The sequence below is a fragment of the Mytilus californianus genome, unplaced genomic scaffold, assembly GCF_021869535.1.
Source record: "Mytilus californianus isolate M0D057914Y unplaced genomic scaffold, xbMytCali1.0.p SCAF_6, whole genome shotgun sequence".
NCBI lineage: Eukaryota > Metazoa > Mollusca > Bivalvia > Mytilida > Mytilidae > Mytilus > Mytilus californianus.
This window is the reverse complement of record NW_026262712.1, coordinates 32,838,773-32,864,719: the sequence shown is the minus strand read 5'-3', so window position 1 is coordinate 32,864,719 and position 25,947 is coordinate 32,838,773. Positions and strand designations below refer to the sequence as shown.

The window sequence follows — 25,947 nt, the reverse complement described above, 5'->3', positions numbered from 1 at the left end:
TAGTAAACGCAAAAATTGAAGTTAACTAACGAAATATGTGCACGCGGCGTTAACTTGCGTTTACTTTATGTAATGCTTGGTCTGCACCCAACTGTACAGGTGAAGAAAAAAAATTTGAGAAGTTTTTTTAATTTTATATTCACTGCATGATAAAAAACATAAAAACAAAAAGTGGTATCTGAGGTTCAAAAAGATAGCAAAAAAAGTAAACGATCATTCATTTCTGAATATTATATTGAAAATACTTCAGATTGTGTATGTAGAATTTTGGGCAGTGTTAGAAAGTGGTGAAAATTCTCAAAAGGCTATCATTATCCCTATGGGCCAGGAAATACTACCGTGCCACCTTAACTAGTATATATATGATGTACACTAAATTAATTGTATTATTTTTTACCTATTCAATTTGTACGTTTAACAATAAATAGTTGATAAAAGGCAACTAGAAAAAGTACAAAACTTAAATCCCCCCCCCCCCCGGAGTGAAAATTGAATATTCAACAAATTGTGCCTAATCTGTGGGTAATAGTGTCAAAATGTACCCAGACAGTAGCATTTATAATTTCAATGTAACTTGCAATACATTTTTAATTATAAATACTAGCTTTAACTTTTCGCAGTGTTTGACACATGCACAACTACTGGAATTTGAGACGCGACATATTTTAGCTGCCTGTACATCCTATAATTTTCACCACCCTTGGCCGCCACCTAGGATCCAAAATGTTCAGTAGCCAAAAGTTGCCAATCAGGATATTCAATCCCTAGACATAAAACATTCTGGATTAGGGATAGCGTTCAAAGTCAATTATGTAAAAAACTGTTAGAAATATTGATCTTACAAAAAACTGACGTTTCCACACAAATAAGGCATACTAGAGGGATAATTTATTCCTCATTTTCAATGTGATGTGTCAAAAAAAAAATGACCTTGTATTAATAGTTACATCGCAACCATTTCTATTTGAAATTTGTAGTATTTTGGCCTGATTTAAAAATAAAACATCAAATTCTTAGGGCCAGTTTGAACCAATCATGATCTTACTCCTATATTAATTTCTTTGTATACTTGGATATGCTGAATCTGTCCAAATGGAAGTCCAAAAACTGACTATATGACGTTCTTTAATGTGCTAAATCTATCTTTGTATTTAGATTTTGGATTTTCAGGGCCCTGTTATCAAATTTGACCACAGTGTTGTCCAAAATTAAAGTTTGTTTGATTTCATCCAACATTAAATTCTTAGGGTTCTATGATAACCCGAATCTAACCATGTATTTAGATTTAAGAAATTGGGACTTGATAGGTAAAAGTCCAATTTTAATTTTTTCAGTTCTTCGACCACATTCATTCTGTGTCAGAACCCTATGCTATGTCAAATATATAATCACAATCCAAAACCAGAGCTGTATCAAACTTGCACGTAGTGTTCATACTTGCCCCAACTGTTCAGGGTTAGACCTCAGTGGTCGTATCAAGCTGCGCCCAGCCATTTTATTCACCATTGTAACCCGCATTCATCGATTTACAGCAACTCATTTTACGATAAGATGAATAAGGAGGCACGCTGAGGGCACTTTTGCGGCCTAAGAAAATTATGTAAATACAAAATCAGGGGCTTATATCTTCAATATAATTGTTAATTATGCAAAGCTGAAACTGTAATGTCTTTTAAATAGTATGAATATTTAAGAATATTTACAGTTAAAAGATAGCAAAATTCAAATGTTATACAAACAGGACAAAATAAGCATTTATTCACACACGTTTGTTAGGTGGAAATATAGTGCGCATGGAAGAACAAAATTCCATGAAAGACTTTTTTATTTACAAAATATTAAAAAAACATGAAGATGTGGTATGATTGCAAATGAGTCAATTATTTTTCATAGTCTATCTGACGTGGATGTAAGCATCTTATATATAGGTAACCGCAAACATTGTGGTATCTTGTTCAGTTGGTACTTGCGTGTGATCTATATTTGATGGTCTAAAAACTATAAGAAAATTACCAAAATTTGCAGATTTATTTCGAAAACGCGTCTAAGGATCTATTACGTGATTATAATTTTGATAATTGAGAAACAAATCTAATACATGTCCTTCCGATCTACTTTTAGGCTGACATTTTATTTTTATGAAAAATAAATGTCAAACAATCGTTATAAACTGCTTTCATATTGTTTTTTCAGATTGGCATTTCGATTCCGTTAATTACAATTTCTAAGATGATCAAAGTCTCTGGTTGACAGTTGTCTCATTGGTAATATTATATAATATTCTATGTAAAACGTCATGCTCATTTTGTTCTGCATTTCTGTTCCAGTACTTCGAGCTTATTTTAGTAGATACACGTGTTCTTTGATAAGATTTATGGAGGAGGGTCTGGATTGGGGGAGGGGGGGGGATGGGGTTCTTCGATTCTGTATTCATTCCTTTTTTTAAGCAATTATTCTCCAATCTTCATATTTTAGCACCACTTATTCTCTATTCTTTATTTTTTGTGGCCTATTTATCTGTATCCATTATTTTTTGGCACATTATTCTGTAGTATTGGTACTTTATTCTCTATTCTGTAAACCCAATCAAAACCTTCATTTAGTAACGGTTGCATGTACATGAAATTATAATGTGAAGTCACGATGTCTTTTTTTAATTTTTAGTAGAATCCAACTCGAATACTCGATTATGGATTTTTAGATAAAAAGATCTGGAAGTCTATTTATGTTAAACATGAAGAACTTCACTAGTTTGAATGTAAAGATAGCATCAATTGGGTACAGATATATATGCTAAGTTAACCAAACTGGCACACACAAGACACAATACGACTGTAATACTAATACAAATACATAAAATGAGTGCAATGCAATTTTCCGGAGTTGGTAGCTCCATGTTGGCATGAGATATCTATAAGCACCATACTTCAACAACAAATTAACGATATTTGTGTGTTCATTCTGTGATGCTACAAAGCGAGGAGATCTCCGAAATGAATCGACAATATTAGGGTCAGCATCATGCTGCAAGAGAACATCTACGAGTTCATAGTAACCTTTCTTGGATGCAAGGAATAATGGCGATCGATTGTATTTGTCTGTTGCGTTAACTCTAGCGCCATTGTTCAAGAGTAGTTTCACAACTTGGCAATGTTGTTCTTGTATGACTTTAAAGTCAATATTGCGAAATCGTCGCCTTGAAGCTCCATGTAGTGGTGATCTTTTCAAGTTATCACATAGGTTCACGTCCGCCCCCTTTTCAACGAGAAATCTTGCAATTTCTAGATTGCCTCTCTCTGTCGCTCTGAAAAGAGGCGTCGTATTGTCACTTTTACCTTTCTTCACGGAGGCACCGAATTCTATTAAAATTTTAACTGCATCGAGGTGGTTCAAAGATGTTGCTGTGAACAATGGAGAAGAGTCCCCATTATTACCATAATTAATGTCAGCATTTGCATCTAGTAAAGCCTTTAAGACATCTCTATTACGTGAAAATGCAGCATTGAATACGGGCACATGTCCCGACTCATCCATTTTATGCAAATTAGACCCCATCTTTATGAGCTTCGAAATGCATGTAGGTGCTACACCCACATGCAAGCAAGCGGCAGTGAGGGGTGTTTTGCATCGATGTCTATTTTTGTCTTTTGTTTCAAAATCCTCCTTGTTCTGCAACAATGTGGCATTAAGACATTCATGTTCTACATTTTCCAGTACTATCTTTAATGTGTCTAAGTCCCCACTGCAACATCCTAAAGTGAGAAGTCTAGTTTGTTCACTTCTGGTTTCATCGAATATTTTGCACGGTGAATCATTTTGTGTCGAAGCAAGATGTAATAAGTACCGTAACAGAAGCTCGTGTCCATAAAATACTACCCAACTAATTACCTTAATATGGTATACGACCGAATTATCTTTTTGAATTATTTTGTTCATTAGAGTATCTTGGCTTCATGTCAATGACGTAATTAGAAACTCGTCTTTTATGTTTGATTCTATGAACAGCTTTTCGCCCTGGTCAACAATATTTGTACAATTCGTTTCGTCTTGATTGTGGAAAAAGATTTTTTAGTTCATTATATGGTTTGTTTTGTAACATTTGTTTGAAAACTTTGAAAAAAGCAATGTGCATTAAAGCTGGATTTCTAAAAACGTGATTCAGTTCTATGCTCTGTATGTCTTTGTATATTCTCTCTGCTAATAAATGATAATCATGTTCTTGCAGGAGAATACAAAGAGCATTATGGGCTTCTCCTACGGTGACCATATTTGTTATATAACTGGTTGACAAATATTTTAATATTTGATTCGGATACTTCGTCCCATGATGATAAGCAATTACTTCGAATATAGTATCGTGAATGAACGATAACTGTTTACCAGAATTTACAGTGTATGTGCCTTCCAATTCTTCTAATGCTCTCAGAATAGTATACTTAGAGGTTCCCTGATCCAATTCACACTGTTCATAAACGTCTCCTTTGATGACAGGGTCAGGGAAATTGTCCGTTGAAAGTTTACCACCATTTATCATGCACATAACCAACGCTGCATAGTAATATCCCTCAGTTTGTCCCTTCTGTCGTGTGCTTCTTTCTTGAAGTTTCTTTAATTGGTCTATTAAACACTCATACGGATGAGTGAAGAATCGAGAGCCGATCTGTTGATATTTTTTCTGGTTAGCAAACAACTCGCATAATAATGGAAACATGATAAAAGCTGATTCAAGAAATAACGAATCATACATGTCAGGGTTAACATTGTGTTTGCTGCAATGAGCTTTAAGAATCCCCTCTTTATCTTCTCTTGTCAACTTGTTCTCTTCTCGATCTATATCAAACGCATCTTTTGAAACTAGCGACGCTGTAAGTTTTACGGAATTGAAAACAGCTTTCCTGCATGTCATGACGAGTTTTGAACCGCTTGTCTCCATTAGGTTGACAATAGCCTTGCATCTTGAGTCTAATTTGTTTTCATTGTTCACATCAACACCATAAACACCTAAAATATCGTCATGAACAAATACTTGTCTCGAGTTAACGTTTCCATACGCTAATATCTCCTTGACACTGTCGACAGGAACAATATGATACTCCTCTTTCTGTTTTAGTTCCAGTGCTACATGCCGTGAAATGGAAGTTTGTCCTGACCCTGGACTACCGACAATTGTTGTATGGCTATTTTCTTGAACAATTTGCATGATTTTTCCTGTTGCACGAGTAACAGAAAAAACTTCATCGTTTCTTTCCCACTGGGTTATCAATGCGTTATGCCGTTCTATAATATACATATACATGACACGGGTTATGTTCTTCTCATATATTTTATGACGGTATAATACTAAACCCTTAACAGGAGGGATTGTGCCTGATATTCATATGACGAAGACATAATCTTTCAATCAGTTTAATTGAGGTCTGGAGCTGGCATGTCAGTAACTGCTAGTAGTCTGTTGTTATTTATGTATTATTGTCATTTTGTTTATTTTTTTTTGTTTCCTATTCTGACATCGGACTCGGACTTCTCTTAAACTGAGTTTTACTGTGCGTACTGTTGAACGTTTGTTTTTTTTCTACATTGGCTAGAGGTATAGGGGGAGGGTTGAGATCTCAAAAAACATGTTTAACCCCGCAGCATTTTTGCGCCTGTCCCAAGTCAGGAGCCTCTGGCCTTTGTTAGTCTTGTATCATTTTTAATTTTAGTTTCTTGTGTATAATTTGGAGTTTAGTATGACGTCCATTATCACTGAACTAGTATACATATTTGTTTAGGGGCCAGCTGAAGGACGCCTCCGGATGCGGGAGTTTCTCGCTGCATTGAAGACCCATTGGTGGCCTTTGGCTGTTGTCTGCTCTATGGTCAGGTTGTTGTCTCTTTGAAACATTCCCCATTTCCGTTCTTAATTTTATAATAAAAGACTCAAAAGAAATATTAAATCAATTCTATGGAAATTATTGAGGTATTTTAAAATGACTGAACATTGTTTCATATTCATTGACATTTTTTTGTCACATCAATGTAAAGTTGGAGTATTTAGAGTTGAAAAAAAGGTTTAAATTATTTTGGATCGGCCGTAAATATAAAAAAAAAAACATACACATTTGTTATACAATGTCGTCATTTCGATTACCGTTCATATTTTTCCAAAACTTCAATGCATAAGAAAATTCAACAAACACAATGTACATTTATCATACCTCGGACATTTTTCGGAATTTTCATTTCGATCTCTATTTCTCTTATAATTTCTCTTTCAATGCTTTCTTTTCCTAAAATAAATAAATGAGCATTTAGTATAACATATATTTTGCAAATAAATAGACGTCATTAACCTAATTTTGTGATTTTCGTGAAAAATTATCGCCTTAAAATAATTAAACCTACCTTATATATAATTTGGTATGTCAGACGAGTGTTTTGTCTGCTAAAACTCATCAATGTAGATCTAATAAAAATAGTTCAAGGTCCAATTCAAATACGAAATTGATGAACATTGAAAACTTCAAAATTGCCTTAACTCGATACTTATGAATCATGTGAGCATTTTTGTAAACTCGACACTTGTAAATCATGTGAGCATGTTTTGTAAAGTCGATACTTATAAATTATGTGAGCATGTTTTGTAAACTCGATACTTATAAATCATGTGAGCATGTTTTGTAAACTCGATACTTATAAATCATGTGAGCATGTTTTGTAAACGCGTTGTTGATGAATCAATAACAAGTTACTTCACTTAATGATAATAATACTGTAAAAGGGCATTAGCTACGAGATATGAAAAACAAAAAAAATTGAATATGATTTAGTTTGGTTCAATCACTAATAAAAGTGAAACAATGAGATAATAATTCGCTTTTAGCAGCCAATTTGGTTCAATGTTGTCAAACTAAGCAAAGAAACATCGCTGATGAATTATTCAATTGCAAGTGCAAATTCGACCTCATTGGATCCGTATTCATGTGACCTTCAATTTAACCCATTACCTAGAAATTGGTTATGCATGCATTAGTCGGGTTCAGCCATTAAAAGGAAAAGCATGTCAACATTGAAAGTGAAACAAAGGTGAACCATTTCGTTGACTGAATCGATCCACAAAAAATCATTCTTGTATAGGTAAAAACGATAATTAACTTATTTGTTTAACCTATAACATGAAATCAAACAGACATAGAAAAACCAAATTGCACGAGGTCGCTATCTATTTATATTTATGTGTATGTTAATATTGGGTTAGTTGACCGTCGGCAATCTCCGGAGGTCATCTCGATAGTTAATTAGATGGCGTCTAGACTAAAATACACACGAAATTCTGATATATATTATCGGGTAAATGCATTGTTAACTGTTTATTTCAGACTTATTGTAATTTGGATATACGTTTTAGTATGTTATAAATCAGATATTAGAATTTGAGTCAAATCGGTGAACATGATTTTGACAGCTAATGCCCCTTTAAATAATTATATTATGACAATAACAATTAATAAGCTTATTGCTTCAGCGTATTGACTCTTGCAGGGGTAAACAGACTCACCAAAAATTCCATGGCTTATAAATGTGTACCCCAGACGTTCGTTTCGTCTGCAATAAAATACTCACCAGTGACAATCGGATCAAAAATGTTTAAAGGCAAAAACAAGTACGAGGTTAAAGAGCATTGAGGACCTAAAATTCTGAAAGGTTTTGCGAAAAAAAACAACAGCTGAGGTGATCGATATGTATTCCTGGTATACTTCATTATATTTTGAACAATTTAAAGTTTTGTAAACCGTTAATTTATAGATATGACCATATCAAAGGTAATTCATGTCAACACAGAAATACTGCCTTCTGGGATGGTGATACAGAACTTGCAAACGTAGGCGCTACTATTTGAGCGATCAGTTTGCAGTCACCAATCCTTAAGGCTTATAATAAGAATATTTAATTGGTCGGACTAATCGGATGGACCGGACGGATTGGCCTTTCTGTCGGATTGGATTCTTCTACGTCACATGTTGGACTTTTATAAATTTCGAAATGTTTGTTTCGTTTCATTTAATCAAAGTTTATTTGAAAATTGTGCATCAATCCTATTGAGCGTTTATATATCTCGATAGCTAAAATCTGCTAAAGTGCAGAAAATCAAACAGTTAAATATTGCCAATTTCGGTGCATGGTTTTCAATAAAACAAAAAAATATGGACACTTAAAAAAATGCAAAAAATACATAAAGTATATTTTATTTCATACTCATTATATTCTAAGAACAACCCATCCCGATGTTGAAAAATAGAAATATCCAATGATGATTAATGAATTCTAATAAAATAAATACACTCTCATTCAACAGAAACAAAAGTTCAAGTATCTTTATCCATATAGTTTTCACATTTTATATACCCCAAAAAAAAAAACTCATCAAGAGGCATTAAAATGACTAACTGCAAATAATGGTGCAATAATTTCAATAAAAAGATGAACTATTGCCTTTTGAACAATGCAAACTAAACTTTAGTATATTTTCTCTTATATTTAACATATTTTATGTTAAAAAGTACTTAAACAATGACAGTATATATTTTCTTTTATAATGAAGTCAGAATTGAACTCTTATTCAACACAAACACTTATGTTATTTATTTAGCAGACAAATACAAATACAATTAATGGAATAATCAGATAATGCGTTCAAAGGTAATTTTTATACTTTTTGTATTTGTCATTGCGACAAATTTGAATACTATTCATCGGGAAAGGTGTCTTTGTCGAAGTCCGCGTTTACCGCATGTTAATATCGCGGAGTTCGTTTCACATAATTTTTTTAATTATTATATATTTTTATCTGTCCGATCCGTACATGAAAAAAAAAGATAAGCTCATAAGTACAGTACTTGCAACCTTAGGCGTTACTGTTTGACGTGAACTTGACTGATCGGTGAATGATCGGTGACGGATGTTTGACTGATCGATGACTGATCGGTGATCGATGACCCATATAATCCGTCAGATACGTCAAATAAGCTATGTGAGAGTTACCTTGACAACGGTCAGCGATCGATCAGAAAAGTTATTATATGCACGGATCTGACGGATATGTATATAATTAAAATTCTCATGTAAAACGAACTCCACAGTATTTACATTAGATAAACGCGGACCTCTACGAAGACACCTTTACTCGTTAATTTTTAATCAACTGGTTGTAATATCATAAATATATAAATTACTTTTCAAGCATTATATGTATTACTATATATTCTCTTGTACTAGAACGTGGTATGTTTTATTTAAAATCAAAAGGCCTCAAGGAACGACTTTTTTTATAAGAGTTTCATACTTCATTTCAAATTGTAAGGGGAAAAATACTTCAACTTTTTTTGTGTTGAATACGGTGAATACGAATGTAATAATTTCTTTATTTTGATAGAAATTACGAAATTCCATTAGATTTCAGTATTTTTTGTACATCAGGATTGATTGTTTTTCATAAAATATGCTAACTTTTAGGGAAAAGATACAGTACTAAATTTTTTTTCGTGTTTAATAAAAATGCAAACATTTTTTCTTTTATATCAGAAATAAAGCAACCTCAAATGCAATCAGACATTATAAATGCATTTATATTTGTACATTTGTATAAGATGTGAATAATATAAGGATATATAAGCATAAACTTTTGTTTTTGTTGAATAAGAATGCAATTTTTTTTTTATTTTAATGGAAATTATTGACTGCCATTGGATTTTTGTACTTTTTGTAGTTCAGGATTGTTTTTTTTTCATTTAATTAAAAGAATATAAGAGAAAATATACTAAAATGTTGTTCGCAATGTATAAAATTAATAATTTTTCTTCTTTTAATGAATTTTATTTGAAACTAGTTATTTTAAAGGCTTCGAGATCAGTTTTTTATAAGAAATCTGATAATGCAAGGAGAATAATACTTAAACTTTTGTTTGTGTTGAATTTTGATAGAAATAATGAACCGCCATTTCATTTCAGTACTTTTTGTACATCAGGATTGGTTGTTTTTATAAATTATGGTGAATTTCAGGGAAAGGATACTAAAATTTTTGTTTGTGTTGCTTAAAAATGCAAATATTTCTTCTTTTATTTCAGAAATATTGCAACATCACTTGCAATCAGTCATTATAAATGCCTTAAGATAAGCAATTTTGTATAAAATGTGAATTATTGAAGGATAAATATGCATTAACTTTTGTTTTTGTTGAATAAGAATGCTATCATTTCTTTATTTTAATGGAATCTATTGACCGCCATTGGATTTTTGTACTTTTTGTTGTTCAGGATTGGTTGTTTTTCATACAATTAAAAGAATATCAGAGAAAATATACTAAAATGTTGTTTGCATTGTTTAAAATTACCAATTTTTCTTCTTTTGGTATTTTGTTATTTGTAACTAATTATTTAAAAGGCCTCAAGATACATGTAAGATTTTTTATGAGAATTTTAAATACATAAGGTTTAAACTTTTGCTTGTGTTGAATAGGAATGCAATAATTCCTTTATTTTGAAGGAAATTATGAACCGCCATTTGATTTCAGTACTTTTTGTACATCAGGATTGGTTGTTTTTCATAAATTATGCTGAAATTCAGGGAAAAAATACAAAATTTTTGTTTGCGTTGCTTACAAATGCCTATATTTCTTCTTATATATGAGGAATAATGCAACGTCACTTGCAATCAGACATTATAAATGCCTTTAGATAAGTAATTTTGTATAAAATGTGAATAATTTAAGGATAAATATGCATAAATTATGCTGAATTTCAAGGAAAAGATACTAAATTTTTGTATGCGTAGCTAAAAAATGCAAATGTTTCTTCTTTTATTAAGAAATAATGCAACGTCAATTGCAAAATGGGTTGTATTTCACAACATTAAACGAATATCAGAGGACAGATACTAAAAGTCATTCACGTTGTTTAAACTCTAACAAATTACCAATATTTCTATTTTTTTATAAAAAATTCAGCAATGTTATTTGTAACTAGTTATTTTAAAGGCCTCCAGATACGTTTTTTCATAAGAATTTTAAGATTATAAAAATATAAAAAATAATACATCGAAATTGTCAAAAAATGATCATGTCTTTTCATTTTCCAGAGCATTTTCAGGGAACAAAATCCCAATCGCGATAAAAAATCGTTTTAGCACTGTTCGGGTATGAAATATCCCAGCAAACACACAACATTTTAAAAACATTTTTTAAATGTCATATGGACGTCTCTCACAAAATATTTCAATAAGATATCATTTAAATATAAAAAAAAATGTTTATTTTATTGTTTTTGAAATGTTTTATTTCTAACATTTAAGTAAAATGTTTTTACAACATTAACAAAATATTATTTGCTAATATCTTTTATTCATGTTCTCAAACATTGTTCTAAAATATCCCGTAGATATTTTATAATATAAAAAAATAATAGTTTCTTCAATTGGTATTTTATATTTTAACAACATTTAAAGTAAATATTTTCCAAATATCCAAAAAACATTCTGCAAAAAAATGTTTTACAGAAAATATAGTTTTGCTATTTGCATAAAATGTTTTATAACGTAAAATTAAAATGTTTTACATAAAACATCTGAAAAATATCAGCTAAATGTTTTCTATAAAATATTCTGACATACACATTACTTAATAGTCTTACTGATATTTTATTCAACATTTTACGGATATAAAAATAACATTTTATTTAAATTTTAATCAAAACCCCACAAACAACGTTTTGTGGAATTAGCTCGTTTTTTTTCAGGATAAGATATAGTACTACATTTCATCAATATCATGACAAGCAAGATACTATGCATGGTTGAAATCCTTAATTGATATCTTGAAGATCCTTGAAGTCAGATTTTATTTCTTCTTATATTTAAATTCAAAAGAGTCAACATTAAACTAAGCAATAATGTATTAATAAACAATCACGTTTCTTTAATGTTTATTCATTTCGTTCGTGTATATTTTAGAAATTAAGAAATGAAAACTGTAACTGTACTAAGTTCAATTTTCGTATCGTTTATATGCCTTACGGAAAACCGACCTTTTCCGGAATCGACTTTTGTTTTATCACCGGAAATGATTTTGAAATTTCAATTTCGAAACGAAGACAGGATATCAACAAAGAGAGCCAAGAAAGTTGTTTGTTACGCGATATATACTCACTTGGTAAGAATGATTAATCTGTTAAGATGAAACTTGTGCATTCATTGTGTGTGTTCAATCATAATCGGAACCAAATTACATCTGTTTCTGGAGGTGCGGATCAAGGTTTTGAAAAAAGGGGGGCCCCTGCCCAAGGCAAGCAAACGTTTGGAGTGATACTTGTAAATAGTCTATACATTTATCTTATAAGTAGCTCTATAAGGGGGTCGGGGCCCCTAAATCCGCCACTGTTCAAGCATCTACGTACACAAATTATGAATTTGTTCATTGATATAAAAAAATTATAAGGATATGTGGCTTGTGTGTCTGATTGCCAATACACCTTATCACTATTTGTCTGCCACTACTGGCCATGGACATCACAAAAGTTCCCGTAAAATGTTGACGTCATATTAGAAAATATTTGATTCCACAATTGAAAGTAATACACCTTATTGCTATTTGTCCGCAATTACTGGACATCACACAACCTTCACAAGTTCCCGTTAAATTTTGACGTCATCATAAAAAATATCTGATGCCACAATGGAAAAGTGATTGTTGTTTGAGGTCAAAAGTTCAAGCAGGATAGATTCTCGGGTCAAGCGGGAATAGCGATCAAGTGTATTATTGTATGACGTATGCTGACGTAAAAAGTTCAAGCGGGACAGATTTCCAAATACTGAAATAGCGATAAGGTGTATGAGACAGATATCCACCAGAATTTAAATGACTTAGATAAAAGAAATTATAGGTCACTCATGACCGTTTTGGAAGCCTAGGGTCACTGTACTGCTTTCAAAACTGAGAAAACCAAAGCCATATAGTCCACCTTGAAGCCTTGACAAAAAAATGTTAAATTTTTCTCAACATAATTGAAACAAAACAACTAACTGCCTACATTAAATACACATTATGAAAAAGAAATTTGACAGACTTAAACCAACAACAACTATTGCAACAAGCATGACTCAATACCTTGTTCCGAGGCACACAAACAAGTTACAATAACACTAATATAAGCACCATTTGAATATGGAGATTTTTTTTTCTAGTAAAATCAGTGTATGTATGTATTTGCAAAACAGTAAATTAAATTTCCCTTAACAGCTGAATGAACATTACAAAGACTATGTAAGACTTCAGTACAAGCAAGATAATATAAACTGTTGCTTAAAATTATATTTATTGCTTCATACACACAATGTACATACAATGTATCTTTAATTTTTTAACAGGAGCTAAAAGAAAAGCCACAAAGGACAAGTTCAATATGCAGGTTTACAATTTGGAAGTGGCGCAGGTTCTATGGAATGTCTACAACCTTTCAGGAGAATTTCTTTTTGAAGTAAGAATTTTATACAGAATTACTGTTATTCCATAATTAATTCAAATATTTAGCATAAACAATGCATTACATTCAAGATTAAGGGCATACAATACAGAAAAGATATCTGGATATTTGAATAAATTATTTTTTTTGTGACAAAATAGAAACACGTTGTTTATTTAAATCAATCTTTTAGTCCAACAGTGTGCTTTCATAAACAACACATTAGCTTTCCTCTGAAGTATTTCAAATACATATAAACAACTCATTTAATGACATCTGTGTGTTTCTCGGAAGTTAAGTTATATTATTATCATCATTGCGAAAACAATGGGTAACACTTCGATAAGTTATTATGTGCCTATAGTATACTTCTAGGACTGTATCATATGCCCTTAGATACAAATGACAAGTTATAAACTATGTCACTCTACATACAGAGTTTAACACTTAAAAAGGACAATAAGATGTTTAATGACATTATTTAGCAGGCCCCTACTTGATACAGTGCATTTTATGAAAACTAAAAAAAAACAAGAAAAACAACAGCCTGATTTATACAAAACAATAACAGAAAAAAAATACGATAGACAACAATCAACGAGTATAATGAAATAAGACTCTTGACTGGACACATATCTAGTCTAAAGTTTTTTATGTGTTTTTTTTTTAATAACTAAATGAAGTTCAGCGTGGCAAATTGCTCTCTCTTAACACGGTCAGCCATTTATCGTCCCCTTCCGACAGACTATCATCGTTATTTGTTTCAAAACTTTAAAGGGGAGGGGATGTATATCCTTCAGGCAACGTGAATCGTTCTATAATAAAGGAATGTGCAAGAAGTTTATATATGAATGTAAGATTAATTTTTTTTCAGAAGCATGGCACAGCAAGAAAAAGATATAAGACACTACAAGACATTCCAAGTGATTTTGAATAAGACAATTGATTGACACTTTCAATGTATTCTTAAATAAATCAAATAGTTGATGTAAAATGGTGTTTTGTTCTCATCTCTTCAGCCAATTATCAATGATTATTGACTTAAGATGTAACCCTATTAGAAGTGTAGCGTTTTAGTTTAGAAAGAGAAGTTGTATTGAAAAATCTGAATTTGTGACACAAGTTTTAGTCAATGTAACTTGAACTTAAAAATGTGTATAATGTTTGCATAATGTCCAATGGGATATATGTCATGCATGTTCAGGTTGACATATGCATGATGTGTATAAGATAGGTAATAAAAGTTGAGAGTGAAAAACTAAACATTATACCATTGTGGTTGGAATGTGGGCTTTCTTGCACTGTCTGTCATCTGTCCACCTATATTTGTCGGATTTTGTCCAACAAATATTTTCATCACTGTTTTTCCCAAAACTGCTGATAAAGATGAGTTCATATTTAATGAGCTGCTTGATAGTGATGAACTGTGATGTGTGAACATTTTTGTATCTGGCACCTGTTTCCTGTTTGCTTATACATTGTATTTCAAAATGTTGAATGTTCTCAAATTGTTTATTACTTTAATTAGTAATGCTGATGAACAGAATGACTTTATATTTGGTAAGTGGCTTGACCATGATGAGTTGTGTCTGCCATTTTGGATGTGTCAAAATTTGAAGATACTTCTTGTTTTTAGATACTTTGAATTGTGAATTTCATTTGCTTAGCAAAACAACTGATTTATTCTTGTTTGTATATAGAATTAATCACTGTGTATAAGTTAATTTAACTAATGATTTGTTATTTAAAAAAGCAGGAAACTCAATCAAAAGTACAGAAATTTTTATATTGATATGATCTAGATATCAACAAAAAACATCTTCTTAAAACATTTTGAAAACATTTTTTAGGCACAGTCTCAGTTGCAAGAAAACATCCAAAAAACATTTTTATAACATTATTCGATATTCATGTTTTTCAAACGTTCAGAAAATATTTCTAGAAAATATTTTTTAAAAGATTATCAAAATGTTTTATACGCCATTGTTTTTCACATTATCATGATATTTCTTTACAACATTTTAATTATATTATGCAAATATTTTAGAAAATTTATTAGAAAACGTTTTAGTGATATATTTTCTACCATACATTTAATGTTTTTCTCACGTTTATTTGTGATATTTTCATGACATTAGACACAACATTTTAAAAACATTTTATAGATGTTTTTGTGTTTGCTGGGATATAACCAAAATAAAAACGAAAATCACCATTCTGTTATAATAATATTTAAAATCAGTGTTATCTGAATATTTCTTTTTTTTTTAATTCTTAAAACTTTGCTGAATAATCACTAAAAAAAATGTTGATCTTTTGTACTTGAACGTTTCGTATTTTCCGTGGCGCCATTAATTAAATGAAACGAAACTAAGATTCCGTAATTTGTATTAGTTTATCATATGACGTAGTAGAGTTCAATCCGTCAGAAAGGTCGATCGGTCCTATCCGTCCGATCCGTCCGATCAGTCAAATATTTTTACCATAAATCTGACGGATTGGTGACGTGAGGTTGACGCGAACTTGACTGATTGGTGACTGATCGATGACCGCTGATTGATCGCTAAAATAGTAACGCCTAAGGTTGCAAGTACTGTAACACAGCTTGTATTACTTCTGTTTCACGTCTTTTTTTGACGCAAGCTTGATGCCTTAAAATACTGACAATATCTTAGTTACACTTAAAATTACGCTTTTGTTTTTTTATTTTGTTCAATATACAGTTCATCTCATGTCCGCAAGATAATGACTTAAAATATTCGTCGCAACTTTGTGTGACGTCTTCACCACCAAGTCTTTGAATAATCTACATTAATAAAAAAAAAATTTAAAGGATACCATATATTGAAAGTGATTTCGTTCGTAAATTACAAGCGGCTTTACGGTCATATCAAATCGAAACAAAATGTCTGACCATCAAAGAAGGAAGGTCGGTGAAATTTCAAATAAGCGGAATACCATTCATTGTAAATTCAGTGTACTTTAAATATATTATCATAAATGAAACTAAATGACATGTTTGGTATAATTTATCCATTTTTTTCATAAACTCCAGCGAGATTGAAAGAGGGAGCGGGTCTCGTAGTGCCAACCGTTGGCTGTTTGGGTATTGTTTTGTTGACTTGTTTTGTTTATTTTTCAGTTATTTTTCTTTTTTTCCATTGCATTGTCTGTTTTATTGGGAATATAGTTTTTGATAAGCCCATTTTCTTCAGTAATTTCTTTTTGTAAATTTTTGTAAATTCTTTACAGAGATCTAAAGTTAACTTCAAAATATGATAATGCAGACTATACATCCTTAGTGGTGCCCCCCTTTCCAAAATAAAAACGAACTGGTTCTAAAACGTTGCATTTATTAAGTCTCCCAAACGAAGTTTGGGAAGACTTATTGTTTTGTTCAGTTCTTCTTATTATTATTATTTTTCTTCCTCTTCTTCTTCCGCCGCTTTTAAATTTGAACTTGTCCGCACCCGTTCTCCAAAAACCGCTTGTCAGATTAACTTAGGGTTTCCACAATATGTTAGACTAACATGTCTAGTGGTGCAATCAGGGTTTTGTTTGTGCAATGGGGTTAATAAAGGATACTTTGAGGGACAAAAAGGAAGGAGGGGTTTACTATAGAACCCTATGGGATTTTATTATTTTTAATTTTTAAATGATTATAACTTGAAAACAATGAGTGATAGACACAATTTTTATAATTGAAAATGTTCTAAATGATGAAGCACATTAAATGAAATAAAAGGTAAGTCCCCAGGGATTACCCCACTCCCTTCCATTTGATAAAGTTCTTATATCTTGTTAAGTGGTTAAGATCCCCACCCCTAAACCATATATATGCTGGTTTGCAATGCCAAGATGATTTAAATGATATACACGGTAAGACCCAAGGGGTCATCCCCACCCCCTGTCATTTGAATATATTCAAATATCTTGTTAATGGTCGAGATCCCCACCCCTAAACCATATATATTCCTGTTCGTCATGTCATGAAGGTTTGAATGATATATAGTGTCAGTCCACAGGGGTTTCCCCCCACCCCCAGTGTTTTAATATCATGTAAATGGTCGAGCTCCCCACCCCTAAACCATATATATTCCTGTTCATCATGTCACAAAGATTTGAATGATAACTAGGAGAGTTCCCCAAGGGTTTCCCCCACCCCAATGTTCGAATATCTTGTAAATGGTCGAGATCCCCACCCCTAAACCATATATATTCTGGTTTGTCATGCCAAGTTAATTTGAATAGTATAAAGGGTAAGACCCAAGGGGTCATCCCCACCCCCTGTCACTTGAATTTGTTCAAATATGTTATAAATGGTTCCCCACCCTAAACCATATATATTCCTGTTCACGAAGATTTGAATGAATTACAGGGTCAGTCCCAAGGCGTCACTAATGAATATCACTTTACTGGACCAAACCAAGTTTTACTGGACTTTGCCCAATGTCAGGCCTCGGAATGACGAATTATGGGAGCTTCGTTTGGGAGACTTCGTAACAGCATCCTGTTACAATCATTTCTTGTTGTATATATTTTGAAGTTAAACTCGTTTGGCACTCAGTTTTCTTTAATAATAAATATATAATGACAAAAAAGTATAGATTGACAGACATTACCACGGACAAAGCTTTATTTGGCTTTTAACTTGCTTCCAGTAACTGTGAGTTGCTGCGAGTACTTCTAGGTTGGAACTTTGGAACTTTGGGTCTCTTATCGTTTTGCTTGTTTAAGTGCTTCGTGTCTATCTGATGATTATAGCCCTTTTCTACAGATTTTTGTAGTATATTTTTATTTGATGTTACGACAAAACTGTTCAAGATTAGAGTGGAATATGGTTTAACCCCGTTACTTTCTATAGATTGCACTTTGTAAATACAGCTTTTCTACAAGCCACGCCTCTTATGGGGAGATATATAATATTCATAGATATTTGATTTTGTTTACGTACTGGTTCCCAGATATGATCTCTATGTTTCATCTCTTAGAGAAATAACCTGGGAATGTTACCAGTATAAAAACAGATGGTAGCGGCGATAATTGAATTCTGAGGGACACCCAAAGTGGAGGTAGGGATAGTACAGAATTTTAGTATAATTTTAAACTCTTAGAAGTTCGGTCATATAAATGTTGAAAATATGCCGCACAGCCCTATGTTTTGACCTTTGAATAAAGAAGTAGTGCATATCAACTTTTCGTTTTAGGATATGATTTTTTACGAAACTACATAGTAAAAGTGGCACAGCTTTAGCCGCAAAGGGAGTTCCTATGGAAAGTTGCATGGTCTATATTTACAATAGTGCATCCTATATGTGCCTGTCCGAGATCAGTAATAGTTATACTGACACACCAAGTCGATCGAGTGGGATAACTATTTTACATTCCAGCTCTTCTAGACTATATGAAAAAACATTTACGTTTCATCTAGTTCAGAGTGCCATACAATAATCATAATATACTTTATATATTACTATATAGTATATACCTTTTATGAGCCCCTAGTACAATGTTTAAATGGCTTCATATTCTTAAGGTCTTGAGTTCGATTCCCCGCATAGACACTGGAAATTTAGTGGATTATTTCTACATAAATTTGGAAAGTTAGTATTTATTCCGCATAAACAAGTTTTATTGTGTGTTTGACATTCCCGCCAAAATGTTACAGAAACAAAAGAAAGCATGCGGAAAAAAGAAACTCAAGTTACGGTGATCTGGTAGGGGTGATCCGACTCAGATCACCCTTGTTAGAACAAAGGAGTTGGGATGTGAGGTGGTATGTTGCATATTAATAAATTTGTTTTCCCGATTGAATAAGTTTGTTTAAGAAATAATTCATGGGGGCTTGAAAATATCGTGATTTTACCACGGGTTGGCCCTTTATGACAAATATTTTACCCTGAGCGATAGCGAGGGGTAAAATATCGGCATAAAGGGACAACCCGTGGTAAAATCACGATATATTCAAGCCCCCATGAATTATTTCGATTCTAATAGGATAAATACGGCAATTGTTTTGGATCGAAGCGCTCTAGATGAAGGCATTATTTGCCGTTCCCATGAATAAACGCACTATTAAATTGACGTAAAAGACCGGAGCAAACTGAATAAATGACATGCTTAAACTATTTACAATGACATATTTAGATAGGTTTGTATGAATCTAAATGATAATTGTACTTATATGTATACAACAAATGGTTTATATAACACATTTTTTCATCGTTTGTTTACGTTTCCTTGTTGTGATGATTTTCGGTTTCACAAGTGTGTATTTTCCCGTAAAATGCTTATATTCTTACGTCATCGTTCTATGACGTCGGGTAGCTCATTCATAAAAAAACATATGACGCGGGAGTACGATTGGAACAGCCCAAACAATATATTCATATTTTACCACGGGTGTGTACTCAAAGCGTTTGAAGAACGTCAAGTTAGAATTTTATTCAATTTATCATGTCGGGGCATTTTATAGCTTACATTTTGTACTATACGGTATTAGATATTCTCATTGTTGAATGCCATACAGTGACATATATTTTCTTACTTACACTTGATTTGGTTAATAGTTGTCTCTTTCACGATCCTACCACATATCCTTTTTTGTCAAATCGCTCATAAAAAGATAAATTTTGGATTCGAGAATTATGAACAGAGATTCCTTACGGAAGCATAGGCATAACTGATGACGTATGTATTTAATAAAATCTGAATGTGCAATTTGATAAGAGACACACAATTCAGTTTTTGATACAAATTCTTCACAGAGTGGTTGCTTAATTATGGATATTGCGAAACATAGGCTATTGAAACAATTACACTTACTTCCATAATTGATAAGAAACGTATTTTTTAAGTAGAATAATGTAGAAAGGTTTTTTTTTTTTTATTTTTTTATGCTAACTTTTAAATGGTTAAAGCAATATATTAAAAAAAAAATTACAGATACATAAAATGAAACCTTAATACATACAATAAGGTAAAACTACACCTGTCATTTATATAACTTACCCCCAAACCCATGTTAACCGAAACCGAGAGGGTATTATAGGCCTTGACTACAGGGATGAAAACTCCAAATCTCGAAGTTGCTCTTGTAAATCGTTCACATGCAAATATATGTCTACTAGTCATGCTACATGTATAACGTATTACCTTGTCATCGCTAACAGGCACAACTTTTCTATCGAATTCTTAAGCCAGTCAACTGGAAGAAGAACTTCTGGTTACAAATGAAGCAGTTAATATTTACGCCAGAAAATCGGTTAAGATGAACTTTAACTTGACACTTTATCTAATGGATCAACGCTGTTTTGTCATGCATTTAGAATACGGTCAAAATCTACGACGTAACATGCCCCTTCCGGTTTAGATGTTCGACGTAACATCTTTTTAAACTTATTACTACTATTCTTTCTACAATAAAAGATGGCCTTCATTCAATTTGTGATGAGGTGTATCCCTCCAGATGTGGATTCATCATTTTTTCAAGACCAACTCCATAATCTTTACACACAAACTTTACAATTCTGTAATGAAATCAAAGCTTTTGATTTTTCTACACTCTACCTCTACACTACTTTTCCTCACACTTTATGGTAATATTGACTACATCTTCTCATTTAACAGTGCTTTTCCTACAAATATGGATCGTAGACACAAATTCCATGCTTTCTGATATGAAAAATTTAAGTTTGTGAAGAACAACAATTATTCCAATAACAAACATACCGCATATGATATCATCAAAAAGTTTGAATTTGGACAACATATATTTGTTCTGTTTTGTAAATTGATATTTCAACAGACAGTCTGTATTTAAATCGAAACTAATTGTGCACCCATTAAGGCTGACTTGTTTTTGTACTTATTTGACAAAGAATTAACAGATTGTTTCCTGTCATTCAATAACCCACACTTTAGTGAATGCTGCAGCCTTGCATATTATTTACCCTAGTTAAGTTAGGACTATGGATATTTTTGCAAAAATAGAAGGTCTACTTCATTTCTTGATCTATTCATTGATATTAACACAGATAGACCTCATCAATCTAGAATCTATGAAAAGTAAAATAACAAAAATACCGAACTCTAAGGAAATTTCAAATCGGAAAGTCCCTTATCAAATAGCAAAATCAAAAGTTCAAACACATCAAACGACTGAAAAACAACTATCATGTTCCTGACTTGGTACAGGCATTGCCTTATTTAGAAAATTGTGGATTAGGCATGGTTTTATAGCTAGCTAAACCCCTCACTTGCATGACAGTCGCATACAATTCCATTTTATTGACAACAATGTGTGAACGAAACAAATAGACATAATATGTAAAAATGTCAAAAATAGGGGAACATCAGTCAACATCGTGTTATAATCCTAATTCACTATAAAACAAACAAATATATCAACAAAGAAAAACAAAAAGGTAATGCATTCAAATTTCCGATTGTCAACTTTCTATTTCTTAGCGGTAACAGACCATATTATTCATCGTATGGCGTTTATAACTACCAAATAATGCGTTACCTCATGGGTGTTTTCATTATATGGACTACATTTATCATCAATAAACATACTACATACATACTGGTTAGAGAGTTATGAGGCAATACGAATGAAACAAACACTACTCAAGTGTTTTCACTATCACTAATGGGTTGACCGATACGATGAATCTGCGTCTTTTGATTTCTGACCGATTGAGTCCTTTTCTTGATTGCTACATTTTGAGTGTGGGTAGGGACGGAGGGTGATGCATATATAGCAGGAATGTTTCATTCTGTTGACGTACCCGGTTTCACTACTTTTGGAGATCATGCTATTACCTAAATTTGACCTATTTTACTTTGATTTGTGTTTTCTTATTGAATTATATGAGAACTGAAACCGGCAAACTACTTTGCCTCTATTTTATATCTGACGATGAACAATTTGACCAGAAATAAAAAAAAAAAACAAAAGAGAAAATGGACAGGGTCTTTTTTTTTAATTCACAATCTAACAAATTTATTCACCAGTAAGAAATCGAAACTCTAGTGCCCATCGAAATTATGCTTACCTATTTTTAAACGATTAAAAAGTTAAAGATGTTCCTTTCTTTGGCGCATAGAGATTTTCTTGTTGTTCCGTTGCTAAAAGGCAATTTATGATCATAGTTACCGAAAAATAATTGAAGTAATGTTAACGCTAAGATAATGATAAATATTATATGATAATGCAGACACTTACTTTATTCAACTCACTAGCCAGATGATTGTACGTTGCCTCGTTAATTTCCTCTTCTTCAATAATGAATTGCATGTGTACGGTCAATCGTTTCAGGTCTGCCTGAATTCTTTTATCTTCTTTGATTGGCCCAGCCTTTGGTATGGTCACTTTGTCAAAAGTTGCACATAATGATATCATGATGGATAATCCTAAACTGGTTCCAATACTCTGATATTGAGGAGCTTACAGAAAAAAGTGAAAGTTTTGTTTATTTCGAAAGACAAATATTTCCGTAAATGATAACACATTTGAAGAAGGCTACAACATTTCTTATAAGAACCAAAAAATTAGGAGGATGTGCAAATTGTTTAAAAAATGTACACAAAAGTGTCAATCACAAATTGAAATTCGAAAAAGATCTAAAAAAAACACACAAGCAATTATAGAGACATTTATTTTTGAAATTGGCATCTGGACTGGTAAAATTGGTACCGTTAATGTTATTTAACCTGAAATTGATGTTGTCATGTGCTGATTGATATATTTTAAACTGATTTGATTAAGGCTATTGTTCAAATATATGTCTTGTGTTAATTGATTGGGAGTAATTATTCGCCACCTATCCTGATATTTCTAGCACTTTGAAGCAATACATTTCTTTTTCCTTATCAAATGTAATTGAACTGCCAAACACTCTTCAATTTCACTGACAAATGATATATCGAACTGTTTTACCATAGAGACGTTCCTGATAATCATGATTCCATATGTTATGGAGAAGTCCTGCGGACTACATTGGCAATTAAATTAAATCTTTTCAATAACGTAGAAATTGTTTTGTTTGTTTTATTCACGCATCGTTGTCAATATAATGGAATTTGATGCGGCTGTCATACAAGTGAGAGGTTTAGCGCTATAAAACCAGGTTCAATTCACCATTTTCTACATACGAAAATTTCTGTACCAAGTCAAGAATATGACAGTTGTTATTCATTCGTTTGATGTGTTTATGCTTTTGATTTTGCCATTTGATTAGGGACTTTCCGTTTTGAATTTTCCTCGGAGTTCAGTATTTTTGTGATTTAACATTTTGCTTACTTGGTTTATAACGCGCAATGTCCTCCTCTTTTACAGGTGTGCGTTCTATGATATCAGCCACCACTGAACTCACTTCGTCCTCATGCAAAGCAACGAGGAACTCCGAGTAACCTTTTGCTGTTCTAATCTTTGAAATTAACTTCCTGTTCATTTCAGATTGTACATCAATAGACATGATTTCTTGCATATCATCGGTATTAAGAACTTCAACCTCTATTAAATGATCAATGATACCAGAGGTATTAGACAGTTCCCGTACTAACATATAATAGTTCTTTCTAATACGAATCAAGTTGTGACCTGTGAATAAATACATTGATAATCACCATTTTTACAACAGATTTGAAAGCACTCTATCATAATGAAACATTGGTGCGTTTTTGTCAAAATTGGATAACAATGATAGGTTAACTCATTTCTAAAATAAAAATGAGGGAGTTGCTCCCACTGAATACTATAAGTTACGTCAATAGCACATAGATACCAGATCAAATGTGACAGGTGAGCTTAATTCGAACACAAAATCTAGTTCATTTAAAAGAAATTAATTAAAAAATGTTAAAAAAAAAGAAAAAAAAAAAAAAACAGGACATGAAAAAAGACAAATAAGAAAGTAAATTCTTTACCAATTTCTTGGTTTTCCTCCAGTTGAACCAGATCAACTTCCTGTGTGTTGATTTTCATGCAAATCTCTGCAAAATTTGTATGGTCTCTTTGTAAAGCCTTTAGAAAAAGATCGCATGCATTTTCTGATTGGTCCATCATTCTATCTAATATAAATTTGTTCTTCTCTGTCTGACCTGCGCATATACCTACTTTGTCACTGTCTTCCAGTGTCAATACTCCCTCTTTTATTAAAAAATCCATGACAGATGTATCAAGTGTTGCGTTCAACAAAATACCATCGTAATAAGGATATAACTGATGCTTGTAGATACCTTAAAAACATAAGTGATACAATAACAAAAATAGCATAATATATAATACCGTTTAAATAAACATAAGAAGATGTGGTATGATTGACAATGAGACGACTATCCATGGTTTGTTTGAGTTGTTCCTTAAAAGTTTAATGATAAATAATTTAAAATCAGGATTTATAATCGTACCTTTTACTTTGCAATGTATTTCTATGTATGTAGTATGGCGATTAATTGCTGAGCTTTCACATATTAAGTAAAAGCCAGAAACAAATAAGTTGGAATTTGCATGATGCAATTATACTTTATTGTCTATAAATTTTCTGTTCACATATTATGCATATAGCCTTAACCTAAGCAAACTACTTTAATTTGTTACTTTAATGAGTGTGGAAATATCGTATGACACTTGATGCAGTGACAGAAATCATGACAATTGATTAGGAAACAAAATAAATTGAAGCATGTTAAGGTTATAGACTTAGTTAAGGGCCTTATCTCTGAAGTCATTTGTACTTTTGTGTCATCCATTTTCATCAATATAGTCTAAACTTTTAAGAAACATAAAATAACTTAGTCCTCTTTCATATAAATGCTGAAAAAGCTCTAATAAAACTTAGTTTTGAAGTGCAATACTGATTTTAATACTTATATCCCTTAAACAAAGTATACAACCTTAAACTGTAAAAAAAAACCAATGTTTTGTTTACTTTTAATATGAAATATATGATTCCATTCCTCTATTGTTAAAACTTTTTTTAGATCTTCCTCCGTTTTCTCAATAGCAACAAGAAGTTCGATGTTATGTTTTCTCTCGATATGTTTCTCGAGAACTCGCGGGACTCTTTGAAACAATATATATACAATTTTTAAGTAGTATTCCCTCTCTTTTCGACCCTTTCTTGAAGCCATGCTTGTAACATATAGAAGTCGTTTTCTGTAACATAATAGAAATGATGTTTAATTTGTATCTTGAAACTAGTAGAATGGATAATAATGCGAACTTTAGATGTCATATTCACGCACTCAAATTCTAATTGAATAATAGTTTGATATTTTTTTAATATTTTTTTTCAAAATGTACTAGATGACTTTTATGACGAGAATTCAATATTATTCATACATTTTCGCAATTATGTGGAAAAAAATGGAATAACAAATATACCGACCTCCAATGAAAATTCAAAACGGAAAGTCTCTTATCAAATGCCAAAATCAGAAGCTCAAACAC

At 32.0% G+C, this 25,947-nt stretch overlaps 2 protein-coding genes and 1 long non-coding RNA gene across 4 annotated transcripts; 1 reads left to right on the top strand and 2 right to left on the bottom strand.

Moving 5' to 3' along the window:
* Positions 1 to 644: 644 nt before the first annotated feature.
* Positions 645 to 3,936, bottom strand: LOC127705003 (ankyrin repeat and KH domain-containing protein mask-like). The gene has a single exon (XM_052209251.1). It carries the CDS (start codon positions 3,934 to 3,936, stop codon positions 2,794 to 2,796), a length of 1,143 nt encoding a protein of 380 aa, XP_052065211.1. The 3' UTR covers positions 645 to 2,793.
* Positions 3,937 to 4,018: 82 nt separating this feature from the next.
* Positions 4,019 to 25,736, bottom strand: LOC127704994 (uncharacterized). 2 transcript variants are annotated; one of them, XM_052209240.1, is made up of 7 exons: positions 25,427 to 25,711; positions 24,423 to 24,734; positions 23,797 to 24,096; positions 22,720 to 22,940; positions 16,182 to 16,296; positions 6,198 to 6,269; positions 4,019 to 5,277 (listed from the first exon to the last, which is right to left on the bottom strand). In XM_052209240.1, the coding sequence occupies exons 1-7, from the start codon at positions 25,626 to 25,628 to the stop codon at positions 4,019 to 4,021; spliced, it is 2,481 nt and encodes an 826-aa protein (XP_052065200.1). In that variant the 5' UTR covers positions 25,629 to 25,711. The 2 variants fall into 2 exon arrangements, with proteins under 2 accessions (XP_052065200.1, XP_052065201.1); XM_052209241.1 differs by lacking the exons at positions 4,019 to 5,277; positions 6,198 to 6,269 and having other exon boundaries at positions 15,794 to 16,296; positions 25,427 to 25,736.
* On the top strand, positions 11,945 to 14,484 carry LOC127705016 (uncharacterized). Its single transcript, XR_007983610.1, has 3 exons — positions 11,945 to 12,181; positions 13,396 to 13,505; positions 14,365 to 14,484. It is a non-coding gene; the product is annotated as an uncharacterized LOC127705016 (long non-coding RNA).
* Positions 25,737 to 25,947: the final 211 nt, after the last annotated feature.